Genomic DNA, 16045 nt, shown 5'->3' on the forward strand with positions numbered 1-16045 from the left:
ATTCACTGTTTTAAAAAAATAATTACACTAGTATCTACAAAAATGTTGTATATATGTAATTTTTTAATAGAGGAGCATCATCTGATTAGAACCAGTTCGTAAGGAATTTTGTAAGTAAATTGGAGAGGAATAAAATAATAAGAATATATGTTAGATTTATTTTTTTTATTATTTATATAATTATATTTGTTTTGGTGAAATCATCAAAGGCTCTTTTTTTTTTCAAATCACACTGAATATTTCTAAACTTTATAAATAGACATATATATATCCTTAATTTATAACTTAATTTTAAGAAAATATTTTTACTCATTGCCTATAAAGATAGATGAGGAAATGGGATGAATTTATGATCAAATAAAAAATACTGAGAAATAGTTTTTGACGTTTGTTATCATGATTTAATATTTTATAATTATATATATATTTTTTAATATCTCATAAAATATCAATTTTTAAGTTAATTACATTAATGTTATATTTTATACCTCCGTAAACTACTGATATATGAGCGATAGAGAGAGTCGACAATAATTTGTAGATGGAGGCTTTTGGGAAAATAAAAATTAGAGAATAAAAATAAAATTAGAGAGATTATAAATAATAAAATATTATTTTATTAATTTTTAAAAATATAAAATATCCATATGATAATAATCATTATGAAGACACCTTACAAAAGCTTTAGCAAATCTACATAAAATTTAGTAAAATTATGGTCAATTAAAAGATTTCTTGGAGAGAAAAAAAAATGTAAGGTGTGATTAGGAGGTTCTTTGCGTTTATTTTGAGCTAAAAACATCTAAGAATGAGACGTTTATATTATATTGTTTTCTAAAAATCTTGCAACGGACCAAAAATTCATTAAATGTTATCCGATCTTACACTCGGAGGAAGCAGCGGTGCTAAAATATCGAGTTCCAGCACGAATCTTACAGATTGATGAAGTGGTGGTGCCCATCTCAATATACTTTTGCTACCCGTTATTCGATCACCTATCACGATTACCTCGGTGACAAAGGGCAGCGGGGATTCATTCTCCAATCATCGAATGGTAGAAATTTGGGTACATAGAAGGTGGGTAGAAAAGTTATTCTCATGGTCCTAATTTCGAGGGCCACAGGTCGCCACGCTGCGATATCTCGAACTCGTCCCTCCGAACGAGTGGCGTGCACGAAATCCGCGGTGTGAAGAAGCGACATCCGGATTTCCATATACATTCGCGTGTAGAGGAGTGAGAGAGCACATCGTCTCGGGCTTCGTCTTCTTGTCCGAATCGACCGCGATGAGCATCCAAACCGCATTCCGTGGCGTCGCGCTTCCGAGCCTCACTCCCGCTTCCTCGTCGCCCCATCGTCCCCCTCGTTCCATGATTCGTGCAGAAGGTTTGCTCTCTTTAACTCTCTCTCCTGACCTTCAGCGCCTTGATTGATTCAAGTATTGGTCTCTCTCTCTCTCTCTCTCTCCTTTTCCTTTTCTGAATTGAAGGGTTTGATTTAATTGGTAACCTTTAGGAGCTCAGAGGTTGACGTGCGGTTTTCTGGATCTTCCTTTGTGACGATTCAGCTCATTTTTAGGAATTCTCGTGCAAAAAAACCCTAGAAATCACATTTTTTTCAGGGAGGAACAAGTTGCTGTTTGATGAAATGCGCTTAACCATACCGTTGCAAGCTACCGTTTTGGTATTGCGGGATTGTGGTACAAATTGGAACAAAAATAGTTGTACTATCACTAGCATTCATACATAGAGGAAATTAGATATTTAGAGTTCGCAAGAAGTACTAACTATTAAAAATAGATAGATCATATATGAAAGTTCTTATCAGATAATATTAAGCCTTGTAAATGCTATATATTGTCCGTACATGCTATGGAACAGTTTTAACATTTGAATTTTTGTAGTGGAGCCATCTGATAAATCTGTTGAGGTTATGAGGAAGTTCTCAGAGCAATATGCCCGTCGTTCAGGAACTTACTTTTGTGTTGACAAAGGAGTCACTGCTGTTGTTATCAAGGTAATTCTAAAGTATCAATCGCATATTTATTTGTAGTGCTTGAGTCATTTTTATGTTATTGGTTCCTCTGTGGCTGTATAATTTACTAGGAACAATTTGCATCCCTACTCATTTATTAAACATCTAATCTTTAATGAGCATGTTAAAATTAATGATACTGTGTCTTTTAAGTTTTTAACTATTTATTACTATGATATTCTACTACCAAGCATACTCCAGAGTTTTACAGCTTTTCCTACAAAGATATAAATTCTTTAGCATATGATCAGACACAGAGAATGGTAAGAAGAATGCAGATTCATTCATGTACCATGATGAAAGTCTGCTTATACCCAGCCTTTCGCAGTTGAAAGTCGAAAATTTTTAACTAGCTGAGTTTCTGGAGCAAAGTTGCCTTCTAGATGCTTTTGTCTGTGAACTAGATGCTTTTATTTTAAAATTCACTAAAGAAAATGATTGCTATCTGTGTGAAGCATGAACCTTCATGTTGAGGATCAGGTTTGTTGAAGCATCTAACTCGTAGATCCTTTTTCACCTGTTTCTTTCCACAGAACTAAAGAATTTTTTACTTCCATAATTGCTGCTTGACATAATCATACATAAACTGCTATTTGTAGTACTGTATCACATACTACTACTTTGTTGATATTGTTATTCTTGAACATCTAAAAGGTTGAATGAGGACTTGATCTTTCTTCTTTAGGTTAACCAGGCTTCTACTTTCGCCCTATATTAATTTGCTGTCCACCCAATCACCCAGCCAAACTGTTTTTTATAGTTACAACTATATGGCTGTATAAGAAAACATACTGCCATAGCAGGATATTGTATTTATACAGCTATATAAATATATAGCCATATGTATATCTGTAATAGATGGGGGCAAGTTAAGTTGCACCCTCAAACCAAGGGTAATGATTGAATGATTCATAGAAGAAAAAAGGAGTGGGGATAAAAATTTCTGTCATTTAGGCTTTTTCCTTAAAAATTGGTCATACCGTCATAGAAGGGCCCTTACATCAATAAGAATCAAATCAGCTGCTTCTTAATAACTCCACAAGCTGAGCCAACTGATCTTTAAAGTATAGCCTTCAAAATTTTAAATTAGTAACAATGTAATGTAAAATTGATTTTTTTGCATTATTTTTAAGAAAAAATTATGCTTTAGCTCTTTTTCTTAACCTACTCATGCGTAAAACATCAAAACTATCATTGTAATGAATTTCTAGATACTAGGAGTGCCAACATACATGTTTACCTATGACTTGATAATTGCCTCTTGATAAATTAAGTTTGTAGCTAATTGCATCAGTGCATGCCACATGATCTTGATAGCAGCACAATACTCGGATGCCTTCTCTTGCAATGGTCACAGCAGTTCTTTGTTGGCCGTACACATGTGGAAATAGGTTAATGATGGAGTATACAAAATCTGCAACATTGTTTATTCTGATGGGACTTAGACTATTTAGTATACTACTAAATCTTCTTTTACTAATCTATGGTTTTGCCTATAGCTCTTGGTTAAGAAATTTCTGTAATTGCAAGTGTTGTTGGATGCACTGGTTGTAGGAATTATATATTGATCTTTTGTCTCTTGTTTCAATTTTTTTTATTCTATTATCTGGATTTCATTAAGACCTTGACTACTGCAAAGAATACAAGCATTTTGTTGAGCTAAGAAGAACTATCAACTTCCACAGGGGCTTGCTGATCATAGAGACTCAGTGGGGGCACCTTTATGTCCTTGTAGGTAAATTCTTAAAAATATATATTTTTAAAAAATTTAGATTATTGGCCTATCTTCTATGCACTGAGGTATGTTGTTTGGCACAACCTATGCATCAGGCATTATGATGACAAAGCTGCTGAAGTAGCACAAGGATTTTGGAACTGCCCATGTGTACCCATGCGAGAGAGGTGCTAATACTGATACAACTTTCTCTAGAAACATATTGTCAAGCTGAGAATGAAGTTTATTATTTTTTTGTTGATTAAATTTTAGAATCTCAACTTTGAACTTTTTAGAAGGTCTGGGAATCCATTTCACTGCATGATTTCAGATTTTTTGACCGCAAATGGGAGTTTAAGATATAATTTTGTTTTTTGATATCCAAAATAGATCTTAACTTGTTCACATGATCTAAATCCATCCCTGTTGTCACATTCTCTAACAACTTACCTAGCAACAGATGACGAACAGCTTGGAATTATCTAATTTATTATTTGATTTGAACAAAATGGTCTTTTTAACTAGTTAACTTAGATGTTAATTCACAATGACTTGGTCTTTTATTAATGTGGTATTTTATTTGATTTGAACAAAATGGTCCTTTTAACTAGTTCTTAGATATTAATTCACAATGACTTGGTCTTTTTATTAATGTGGTGTTTTATTTGCTTCATTTTCTTTTGGATAACTAATAAATAATGCTCCTTATGTGGTAGTCATACACTTGAGTGAAGTCTCTGTTGAAATATTATTTATTTTGGTAAATAATTTACTCCATGATATCTTTTAATATATCGTTGTGACTGTGCAGAAAGGAGTGTCATTGTATGCTTTTTCTCACACCTGACAATGATTTTGCTGGGACAGAGCAGGTATGTGATAAATCATTAGCTTTTGCTTTTGTGAATGTGTTTCTCGTTATTGCATCTGGACAGTCTGATTTAAATGACTCTCTCTTGGAGATACAGGTTGAAGTTCTGTTGGACCACATAATTACCTTCTACTTAGGATAAAGTTAAAGTTGAAGTTCCGTTGGACCACATAATTACCTTCTACTTAGGATAAAGTTAAAGATTATAATATCCTGTAGTGTAGCTTATTCTTTTGCTTCGAAACCTTGTGTTCATTTTGCCCTATTATTGAAAATATTAGAAGATGTTATCTTGTGTTGTAGCACATGAAGATACAATAATCGGAAATCAATATAATCTAAGTGATTTCACGCCTTTTAATCTTTCACAAACAGAAAAAGTGATTGCTAATAACAGCATTCATTAATTTCTGTGCTTACTTAAGTGCTCAATGTTGACAATCTGAAATTAGTGGGAAAATATGATGACAATAGGTGTACTAAACATTTCAATCTTTCGTTTGAATTCTGTTAATGATTTGAAGTCTTTTTACTGGTAAGTTGAGGTGGTTTTTCCATCTCCACAATCATTTATGCAAACTGATTCCTCAAGTTCTTAGAGCTGTTTTTGGACTTGGTTAAAAAAGATTATGGGTATTCTCTAAGTCTCCTTTTAGACATTCATAGTTGAAGTAGTTGATTTTTTTATATTGCTAACAGTAATTAGTTGAAAGGTGCAGTAATTTTTTATATGTATACTTGTGTTGTAACATGTGGCCTATTATCTGCATTCTCTGTGCATGCTAACTAACATCTAATAGGAAACCTCAGCTTAATGTTGAATGGCAAGAAATTAATTTTTATTATCAAACCCGATGAATTGTTCTATTACACATGTTTGTTATATAGGAAGTGTCCGTTAATATTTTCTTCTTTCCACTTTGCTCGTCAACTGTTGTTTATTTTCTTTCAGGCTATCTCCTTCGAAGAGATCAAGGAAACAACATCCAAGATTTAGCCACCTTTTGCTATCCTGAGTATCCTTATGTATCCACTATATTTGATCATATAGCAACGAAGAAAACTGGCATTCTTGTTTCCTGCTTTCAATATCTACTGTAAGGTAGAAAAATTCTCAAGCTTGTAACCTTCTGCAAACATGGTGGATGTTGTGTTTATAGTTCTAAGGAATCTATGAGCATCTTGCCCTAGATCATCAGCCATCTTCTTCCCCAGCTTGAACATTGAAGACGTCGACATGAATCACGGAAAATTTGAAGAAAAACTTCTCTGTTCATAAATGTAACCATTTGCCATCAAGAATATTCATCATATGTACTTTAAATGGCTGTTGATGACATGGGTTTCTTTCTGATCTCATCACAGCTGCTAGTTGTCCAGAGTCATGTATGCACAAATTTGACATGGTATTATTCACTCTATTCCTATATGGTGCGAGGAGAGTGTATTATCGCTTTATATAGAGCAATCACTTAAACACAACCTCTCTATTTTTTTGGGTAATTTAAAAATAAAAAATAATTTTGTATAACGTTGAGGCAAATGCAAAGTAACGAAACGGTCACTTGACAATTGCATCGTCAATGATGCAAATACAGAGTGATCCTTACATCTTATCGTCACTCTTTTCATCCACTATAATCACCTACGGTTCTTAACAATGTCATCATTGATATTGTCATCATTGATATCGTCCGTCATTAACCTGGGTGAACTTTAAAACTCTCATCGTTGCTCTTATCGTCTATAATACTCACTCGTGATTTATATATTTTATTTTTATGATTATAGAGATATTAATATATTTTTTTAAAAAAATTAAATTACTAAAAGTATTTAGCTAAGATGGGTAGACAAGTTTTCTACATGGAAACAAGTGCAACAATTAGTCCTCATCAGTTTGTACAGTGCTAATGACTACAATATGATTCTTAGATTAAAGAACGGTACCCACAACAAACTGTTTCTGCCGCTTCCCCGTCTCACTTTATCTCTCCCTCCTTTTCCTTTCTCGATGTACCTCTATTCCTCCCTCCCTCCCTCACTTTTCTTAGTTCTCCTGCTGTTTCTCTTTTAACGGAAGCCGATCCCTGAGCGATTTCCAGGCGAATCCCTTCTCGCCCCCTCTTTTCCCTCACTCCCTCTCTCGCTTGCCCTCTGCCAACCGATTTCTAGGGTTTCTCGCGACCAGGAACTAATCAAGGTGCAGCTGATCTTCCCCTTTTCCTATACATTTAGGTGCCGATCGACCCGGCTTGTGAGAGGAGGAGGAGGAGTGGGAGATGTCTGCTCGGCCTCACGTCACCATCACTCTGGGCCGGAGTGGACAGGTAAGCCTCGCAGACGAAATCTCTGTAAAGCCTGACCTTGGAGTTGGATTGACGTTGGGTGGCTTCATGTGTTGTTGATTCTGGCCGTAATTATCTTCAAATGCTTCTGCCGAGTCGTCCGTCAACCTTGTTAGGTTTTGAGTTGATTTTGTTAGTTAGGAAGGGTTCGATATTCTGTTTTGGGTTTCTTGTATCAAAATCTGCGTAGATGGATTTTAGTTGGTTTGAGCTTGGTGCAGAATCTACATCTTGCAAGAATGATAGAGTGAAACTGAGATTATGGCTATTTGGATTTCTCATGGATTGACATTTCTATGATAACTAAGCCACGTTGTTGTTGGCCCATATCTCGCTCTGATGAATTGTAATTTTATGCACTACCCCCCATTTCTTCAGATAGTATAAGGATCTTGTTTCTTCTTCTTCAGTGAAAGGTGTAATTTGGAACGGCAATCTGCAAACATGTGATCTCCATCTCCGCTCCGCTTTGTCATACTTGATTTGTCTATCTGCTGAATACAAGATCTATAGCACATGGTCTATTTATAAGTCTGTTGATTTCCCTTGACGTTGTGCCCAATGAATGGAGTGTAATCTAATGAATAGTTGAAAGTAAATTTCTTCTTTGTGAGAAGAAAATGTTGACTATCCCAACTGAGTTGAAGATTTATTGAAACAAAAAGGTGTTGGGAAGGAGAAGTTGGATTCAAATATGTTCTTGCTGAAGACAATTACACAATTGCTAGCGTTTCAGCTTGTGGCTTTATTGGACCATGGGCCTGTTAATTTTCTTATGGAACCAATTTTTTTTTTTCAAAAAATAATTGATACTGCTGAAATTAATTGTTATCCTTGATTGCACTAGCGACTAGCATTGCATATCTCGAAGTGTAACTTTTCCATGTTTCCAAGGGACCTTTTCCTCTCAGGTTTCTTCGTTTGGAGAAATTGTGTGTCTACTTATGAGATTTGACAGTTTGCAACAAAAATGGAAAACCTAATAAAAAGGTCTCCCTCGAACTATTACAACTGAAAATTTGGCAAATATTAACTGAAAATTTTGAAACTATTACATTAGGCTTAAAGCCTTGTTGGCCCTACCCTAAGTTAAAACATGCTCATGAGTTGAATCCAGGAGTCACTGAATAGTTTACTCCCACTTATTGGACTGGATAATTTTGATTAGTATATATAAGTTTTTGAATCTGCTGTGAACGCTCCTCTTATGCGTGGTTAAAAGGAAAACTTTCCTGAAATAAGTACATCTTTTGAGATCTTAGAATCGACCATCTTGACCTTTTCCTTTTTTGATGATTGCAGTTTGTCAAGAGAGCGAGACCTGGAGCCGATTTTGGTCAATCTGACCATGACATTTCATCAGGAAGACACCAGCCAACAAGAGAAAGGTCAGGAAGCGACATGACTGATTCCAGTTTGTATGGGAGTCAACACAAGAACAAACGGTATTCTTTTTTCCCTTCTGACAGAAATAAACTTTATGTGAAAAAACAATTGTTTTGGCAGGGATTCAACTGCCAGTCTGGTACCAGTGTTCGAAACTTGTTGAACCAGTATAATACTAGTATACCAATCGACCTATACTATCTGTGTTGATTGAATAAAATAGTACAATACTTAACCTGCTGTTGTCTTCTTTTGTTGTGACAATGATTTTTTAACCTTTTCTTAGAAAGTTTGCTCTTCTTATAATCTAATTTATGAATAGGACAAGCTGAAGATGGCAGAGTTTGGTTAATTGCGTGGTCTTCTTAGGGTAGTTGTTTATCTTATTTTATATGCAGCACTGAAAAGATTGCTCTTTTTAATCCTGATTTTACTATTATTCTAGTTTATTACAATCTTTTTCCTTTTTAAGATATACATGTTTAGCTACTCCACAATTTATTTCAATCTGTATTTTCTTTGACTATGATTTCTATTCTGTGCAGCATTAGAACAGAAAACAGCAATTCCAGCTCAGGTGAGTATAAACATACAAACAAATCAGAATAAACATCCATCCTTAAGATCTTCAAGACTAATTGTTTTTATTTCATACATTTTTTTGTTGATGTTGGTGTCTTAAACAAACAAAGATCGTCAGATTGGACGAAATGATCTTCGATTTAAACTTATAAATAAAAGTTTATTTCGAAAAACTGGTACTGGAGGGGGAGGACAAAATGATGTTGATCTTCGTGAAAAACTCTCAAGGATCAGGGAGATTTCTTTCAAATCCAATCCAAGAAGGAATTTAAGAGAATTCAGAACTTCTGGCACTGTAAGGCGACTGCCTCCTACAAGAAGTGTAGATGATTTACTTCAGTTGGATTCAAAGAGAAAATCTTACTCTTCACGGACTGTCGATGAGAGAAGACATAGATCACCGGATAAACTTTTTAGCAATGCTAGGGCTTTTTACTCCCCAAGAAGTCATGAGGATGCTTCCAGACATTCAAGTTTTATTAAAAATGGTCGAGTTAATTCTTCAAGAACTATTTCTTCCGTGGGCAAGACTGGACTTCTAATTGATGCAGGAAAGTCTGGTATTCGAGATTCTTCATCTGGGAGCATTATGCACAGAAGCACACATAAGGTATATCATTGATTTCTGCAAATGGGTTGCTTGCTGTTACACTAAATTTTCTTAGGATTATAAACTGTGTACATGAATGAATCTACTCAACTTTATTGCACCAACAGATGAGCGATGAGTGGCAAATAATAAATTTATTTGGTTAGTTGTTACATGGGCATTGAATAGGTATGCCTCTACTCTTTCTGTGTAGGTGCCAGTTATATGGTAGCTTTTAATTTTCATTGAAAATAGGTGTGGAATTGAAAAAAATTCTAGATTTTTGGTTATTACCACATTGGGCATCAAGGAGGAGCCTGTGCATATCAGGATATCGTTGGACACATTCAAGTTGGAATATACCTTTTTATGAAGTGGTGACCCCTGTTCCTTACCACCATGCAGACATACAAAGGAAAATGAAATTATTTGAGATTGAGTGAAAGAGGGACCTATAATTTGGAATTTAAAGATGAGACATGTATAAACTTGAGTTTATTTCAAGGTTTTCAATTTTGGGTTGGACTGGACCAGCAGGTACGTGTTCAGTTCTACAAACACACAATATATATCAGAATGTACCTCTGTGTAGAGAAGGGGGAGGGGAGGAAGGGAAGACAAAGAAGTGGAGGGAAGGATAGGGGACACTGCAATGGAGGAGGAGATGGGGTGTCAGTGGCAGAGGAGGATGAGGAGAACGAGCGTACCAATCAATAGGGCCTAGTGGTGGCAGATGTGGGTGACGGTTGGATGCGGATGCAAGCGAAGAGAGAGAGAGAGAGAGAGAGAGATGGGGGATTAGGTGTTTAGTGTTAAGGTTTTTAATTTTTTGAAATAAAAATAAAAAATAAAAAACCTGGGCTAGGCTTACCATCTGGTCCAAGCCTGTCCAAGCCCATCATCGGGCTTTTGAACTGGGTGGTAAGCCAGGTTCACATGACTTAATGGGTGGTAAACCCTGAATCGCATATGGACCACCAGAGCTTCGGCAGTCCATGTGTTGATTTACATCTAGACCAGTAGATACTGATCGGTACATACCGAACAGGGCAAAATTGGATTCCTTGATTTATACTTGTTACATCAGATCACTTCTTTGTTATTTGCGAAATGCAACCAAGTAGCTTGTTCAATGTTTCAACTTTTTGTTTTAACTTCTTACAAGTATGTGATACATGTGGAGTCAAAATTATTTTGACATTGTCCTGGATGCCAGTTTGGGTAATGATACTTGTTCTCAATAAATTTTCTGGACTGTCTGGATAACCCAATTGTGAGTCCAATATATGTCCATAATCCACATATTCTCTCTTTCTTTATGATGCTCCTACAACATAATCAATAGTGTAGGCAGAACATGACTGACACTTGTAGCTCTACTTCTGGCAAACATAAAATTTGGTTGATGATATACATTCTAGAATCAGATGCATATACCGAGATAACATTTTGGAATGCAATCAACAAGTGTTTGTCATGAGGCAGACACCAAACAGACACTGTTCTTCATTGGTCTAAACAAATTGTGAATTGCCAAAATTTTGATTCTTCACTTCTAGGCTAGCGTTTTTTTTTTTTATGTCACCATGTAAGTTTCCATTTTCATTGTATAAGATGTTAAGACATGGGAATGAACATTTGGATATGAGCAAAAAGTGACATCTGATTGCTGTGCATGGGTCTAACATCTAGTTGACAATGAGTTTTAGTTACTGAATGCATAATTTGGGAAAAAGCTTTGTATGTTTAGAATGCTTATATTTAGATTTTAAGTGAGGCACTGTACATGTCTACTATAATTGGTAATTTGATTATTTGCAGCCTGAAGAACCATTTACAGTTTCTAGCTTTCTGAATGCATTGGGTCTAGGAAAGTATGCCATTTTGTTTCAAGCAGAAGAGGTTTGTTTTTGTGAATTCTTTTGTATGTCTATTTTGTCATTTTGACTCTTTAAACATGCTCAGAGTCTTTTATTAACATAAAATATAATTTGCAACCATTTTTCAAGGCATTTCCACTGGTTGAGAAATTTGACTTGTCCGACTGTCCTGCTGACCTCAAACTCATTTTGTGGTCAAATTTGACTATTTGTTGAGCTCAGATGGTATTTTTGTTGGGATTTGTTGCAAAGATTGTTGAAGGATTGACGTGGTATGGACCAAAGCTTGTTCTGGCTTATTGTTGCCTTGGTATTTGGTTCATGCATCCATTTTTTATTATTAGTAGCTACTTGCCTATTACGATTCAAGAGACACCAACCTGCGCTTGGTGAAAGATGGACAAAGCATTGTGTTGATTGGTTATAAACTTATATCCTCTACTTTTGCTACCAGATTAGTTTAAAACATTGTCAAGGTTACATGTTCTCTGGAGAAGACCCAGTAGGGCAGAACTCTTTTATAAGTTCCAAATTTTGGGTATCTATGTCCATTTAAAGTGGTATTTTACAAAAGCTGTCAAATTCTCTGGAGTTTCAGCTTTTTGTGTGGCCAGAAATCAACAACTTTTAAATGAGACCATTGATCATATTCTCCTTTCTGCCTCTATGCTGCATGTACTTGGAGGTCAGTTTCCTTTAAGAAAGATCGCCACCCTGAAAGATATCTTCTATTTGGGTTAAGTGGAGAAGAAGAACCAAACTATAGATGCATTGTATTTGGGTTTGGTTTGTTTAGCCATATATTAGACTGTTGGAAGTATTGAAGCATACAATCTTTTTGGACATCTGTTATAATGCCCAGGGGAACCTATCCTGCAGGGAAGTATGTATGAGAAAAAATGATCTTTTTATATACTTTATTTGTTTCTTAATCTCATTTTAGTCACCTCACTGTTTAATTCCTTTGTTTCAACCCTTAATGAGACAAAGTTGCAGACATTTGCCTAATTTTTTCTTTGAATAAAAATGTGTTACATTTTGATTAATGTTAAACACTGTTCAATGAGGACATTAATAAATTGATTGTCCTTGGATTATATATATATATATATATATATATATATAATCCAAGGACAATCAATTTATTAATGTCCTCATTGAACAGTGTTTGCCACGTCTTCAACTTGTATATGGCAGTATCTCATTTTGACTTGCAAAAGATTTTATGTTTCTTAATTCTTCCAATGTAAAATGTTATGGATCTTTTGTCCACCTATCTTTATTTTAGAACCTTTTTCCAAAATCTTTTGATGTTACTTAAAAAAACCCTGTCACCATTGGTTTAAAATTCGATTATTATGTTGATTTATTACTTGCACTGCTTATTCTTAACAATCTGTGGAGTATCTCAAGCAGTCCTGATGTCTCTGAGGGTCTAGAGGTGGATCTCTGAATTAAGGTTCTAGAACATGATATTATTGTTTAAGAATGATTCCTTTAAGTTCTAGTCAATCAACAAGGTCTAGTGAATCAACAGACATTTTTCACCCTTCTTGTTAATATCAAGCTGTACTTAATTACTTTTCCTGTTTCCGATCAAAATCTATAATTATGAGTATCATTTTTGCATGTTGTGAAAGTTCTGTTGTAAAAGTTTGTGCTTGACATTTTCTTGTGTACATATATGTATTTGTAGTGATGACCATCTATACATAGCAGGAGAAACCTCTGGTTTAGATGTCTCCCACGATTAAATGCTGGTGTCAAATAATAGCTCAACACAAACATTTTGGAAAGTGGATCATACTTCTTATCTAGTTCATTCGGCTTCTAACTCCAATTTGGTAAAATAATTCTGTAGTTATAACTTATGTCAAAAAAGTTACCGTACCATATCAAGGTATATTATGTATATCCAGAGGCATCTAGTCTATTATGTATATAGATCAAGGTATGCAATACCGTACCGTATCGATGTTTCGAGATTGGCTCGGTAAAGTACGGTGCGGTATCGGTATACCGAGCGGTATACCAGGGCATACCGAGTGGTACACTCTGGTATACAGAACAATTTTATATATTTTTTCATTAATGTAACGGTATCGGTATGTAGCGGTATCGGGCGGTCCGCGTACCGGTATGCCGTCGGACCGGTACGTACCGCCCATACCGGACGGTATCATTCGGTACTGCATACCATGATATAGATAAAATTTAGGGTCTTCTAGTTGTATGTTGAGATCAGTTGCAATAGTACACCTGTTTCCTGCAAAAAGTCCCATGTTTTCTGTTTAATTTTCACACATTAATTTCATAAATTATTGCAGGTAGGTACTGTTTGATGGTATAAATGCTGAGATGGTCTGTCAAGCTATCTCTGTCTTTTGGTTAGGTCAGTAGGAAAACGTATTGGTCTGCTTCCCCATGTCAGGTCAAGATGAAGTAATTTAATTGGTTTCAGATCACTTATAAGAACTTGATTTAATATGGACCATTTAATGACTAGGTAACCTTTTGTGACACCATGAATGGTACTAGCCATTATATGATTGTACATTTTTGTTAAAGAAATGATATATTATGTAAAATACCCGAGTTTGCAATGACTGATAATGCTGCTCCACAAATCAATCATTCTGAAAAGTGGTATTTATACATGTCACACAACATAAGAACCCTCAAACCTTCTCTTTGGAAAAATTATCTTGCATTTACTCCATGGAAAGTCATCCCATTGTGCTGATCAACTACGTTTCCTGATATTTTCATCACAAAGATATCCTTCAATGCCGTTCGTATATAGCCTAAACTTCCAAGTTTCGCAATATTGTTGACTCAGTATGTGATTATTCAATTGCAGATAGACATGACTTCACTGAGGGAGATGGGAGACCATGACCTCAAGGAACTGGGTATTCCCATGGTAATTATACTTTTCTTGGTACTGCATACTTTTAGAGATTTGTTTTCAGAAAGTGACTGCGTTTTTGTTTCACTTGCACTGTCATCTTGAACATTTGAAAAATTAGCAAGGCCATTCTTGAACATGCCAAAGAACATGACATCTTGTGCAGTATGCATTAAGTAGATTTTCTGATGATAATTATGCCAGTAAAATGTTTCCCTGTTACTGTATGATATCTCCGGATTTTAGATTCTGATGATAGCTGGTTCCACTTGCAGGGACCTAGGAAGAAGATTCTTCTGGCAGTATTATCTCATACAAAATACCACTATTTGTGAGATTGTCCACTTGATTTGAAATTCTCAATTACATCATGCTGTGGGTGTGTTGTACATTATCAAAACAATGATCATTTTCATGTACTAGCTCCTAGCATTCTGAGGTTCATAAAGAATGATGACTTGATGAAAACCGAAAACTACGATAAAGGAATGTCTATTGTCTCGAGTCACTCTTGTACAGACCAAGTTATTGGAAGTCTAATGTTGTTCTGAAATGAAAAGAAAACACTTACAGATGACGAGTTTGATGCAGAAAACACCATTCCTGGTTGGTGACAGAAACCAAGAGGCATGGTGGGAAGGAAAATGCATTAGAAGCAGATGTTTTGGTTGCAAATCTTGTATGTGCTCTTCATGGAGAGTGGCACCACCTCTTTGCAGTTTGCAGAAGTTGACCGGGACTTTTCATGTCCCTCCAGTTTGGCCTTCTCCTCCTCACCTGCTTCAAATATTTTTCCCTGTGGTGAGAAGGTAACTGGTCATTGTGATCTTGTTTAGCCAATTAAAATCTGTTGTTGAGATCAGACTTCTAGTGTTTTACTCGGAAATAATTACCATTCTCTCTCATTGTCTTGCAGTGCGTTTTTCTATGGAGAAGGCGTGGGCTACATTCCAGTGGAGAATTCAAATCTTCTCTCTTGCTTGATAGAACAAGATCTATCTTGATTCAGAGTAACAAGAGGATGGAGCAAGTGATTCATCTCTACATTGCCAACGCTCTCCAGTATCGGGTAACGCCTCTCTCTCTCTCTCTCTCTCTCTCTCTATATATATATATATATATATATATAGTTTTATTGTTTTGCTTGTCTTTTTGGTGGTATGTGTGTTTTTTTTTTCGGAGGGCGGAGGGGAGGGCCGGGTAGTTGTTGTGTTGGGCCCATGCGGGCCCCACATGTTATATTTCCGGTCTAGATGTAAACAACGATCCCACGGCACGTAGACCAGCTGGGGTCAACCCCTTTTGTACGGGGAGTTGGACTCTGTCCTTTACCAGCCGCGTCCAGCCCACTGATCCTTTGTTTTCTAGATATAAAAATTATCCTACGGTTATATTTATATATATTATTATTGGGAGCCACTTTCCATGTGGTAGCTAGATAATCTTAATCCATCCAATAAGAGCGACCTCCTCAGTCACTGGGAAAGGGAGGGCTAAATTAGACTATTATGTTACTTAAAACTCCTGCTTGTGTGACTTGGAAGATAAGATGGCAAGTATTTCGATCATTGTGAAATTGTAATGTGGCAAGATCCACCGTTCTATTATCCCATCTATCATGGCGGTGTCCTTATCGCTGCCTGTACATGGAGATTCCCTACATGACTTAGTTTGAGCATTGAATGCTAGCTTCTCTAGTAGCAGTGTTGAGCCGACAAGAAACATTGATATGAC

The 16045-nt window shown here is 35.8% G+C and overlaps 2 protein-coding genes across 5 annotated transcripts; both read left to right on the forward strand.

Annotated features, from left to right (window-relative positions):
- The first annotated feature begins 1171 nt into the window (after positions 1-1171).
- LOC135593921 (ferredoxin-thioredoxin reductase catalytic chain, chloroplastic-like) lies at positions 1172-5808 on the forward strand. Its single transcript, XM_065084266.1, has 6 exons — positions 1172-1385; positions 1903-2015; positions 3719-3768; positions 3864-3935; positions 4559-4619; positions 5571-5808. Exons 1-6 carry the CDS (start codon positions 1286-1288, stop codon positions 5613-5615), a joined length of 441 nt encoding a protein of 146 aa, XP_064940338.1. The 5' UTR covers positions 1172-1285; the 3' UTR covers positions 5616-5808.
- A 766-nt stretch (positions 5809-6574) lies between these two features.
- On the forward strand, positions 6575-14888 carry LOC135593923 (uncharacterized). 4 transcript variants are annotated; one of them, XR_010479891.1, is made up of 8 exons: positions 6575-6948; positions 8269-8411; positions 8898-8929; positions 9045-9544; positions 11345-11425; positions 11533-11675; positions 14264-14326; positions 14587-14682. XR_010479891.1 is itself a non-coding variant. In XM_065084268.1 (7 exons), exons 1-7 carry the CDS (start codon positions 6901-6903, stop codon positions 14644-14646), a joined length of 927 nt encoding a protein of 308 aa, XP_064940340.1. In that variant the 5' UTR covers positions 6576-6900; the 3' UTR covers positions 14647-14888. The 4 variants fall into 4 exon arrangements, 3 of the variants coding, with proteins under 3 accessions (XP_064940341.1, XP_064940342.1, XP_064940340.1); XM_065084268.1 differs by lacking the exon at positions 11533-11675 and having other exon boundaries at positions 6576-6948; positions 14587-14888; XM_065084269.1 differs by lacking the exons at positions 11533-11675; positions 14264-14326 and having other exon boundaries at positions 14587-14888.
- Positions 14889-16045: the final 1157 nt, after the last annotated feature.

The sequence above is a fragment of the Musa acuminata genome, chromosome BXJ1-9, assembly GCF_036884655.1.
Source record: "Musa acuminata AAA Group cultivar baxijiao chromosome BXJ1-9, Cavendish_Baxijiao_AAA, whole genome shotgun sequence".
In the NCBI taxonomy this organism is placed as follows: domain Eukaryota; kingdom Viridiplantae; phylum Streptophyta; class Magnoliopsida; order Zingiberales; family Musaceae; genus Musa; species Musa acuminata.

Bases quoted from the DNA above. Each gene is read 5' to 3' on its own strand.
- LOC135593923 (XM_065084268.1), top strand. From the start codon at position 6,901: ATGTCTGCTCGGCCTCACGTCACCATCACTCTGGGCCGGAGTGGACAG. The intron at 6,949-8,268 runs GTAAGCCTCGCA...TGATGATTGCAG, and splicing joins CTCTGGGCCGGAGTGGACAG to TTTGTCAAGAGAGCGAGACC. The intron at 14,327-14,586 runs GTAATTATACTT...TTCCACTTGCAG, and splicing joins AGGAACTGGGTATTCCCATG to GGACCTAGGAAGAAGATTCT.
- LOC135593921 (XM_065084266.1), top strand. From the start codon at position 1,286: ATGAGCATCCAAACCGCATTCCGTGGCGTCGCGCTTCCGAGCCTCACT. The intron at 1,386-1,902 runs GTTTGCTCTCTT...GAATTTTTGTAG, and splicing joins TTCCATGATTCGTGCAGAAG to TGGAGCCATCTGATAAATCT. The intron at 4,620-5,570 runs GTATGTGATAAA...ATTTTCTTTCAG, and splicing joins ATTTTGCTGGGACAGAGCAG to GCTATCTCCTTCGAAGAGAT.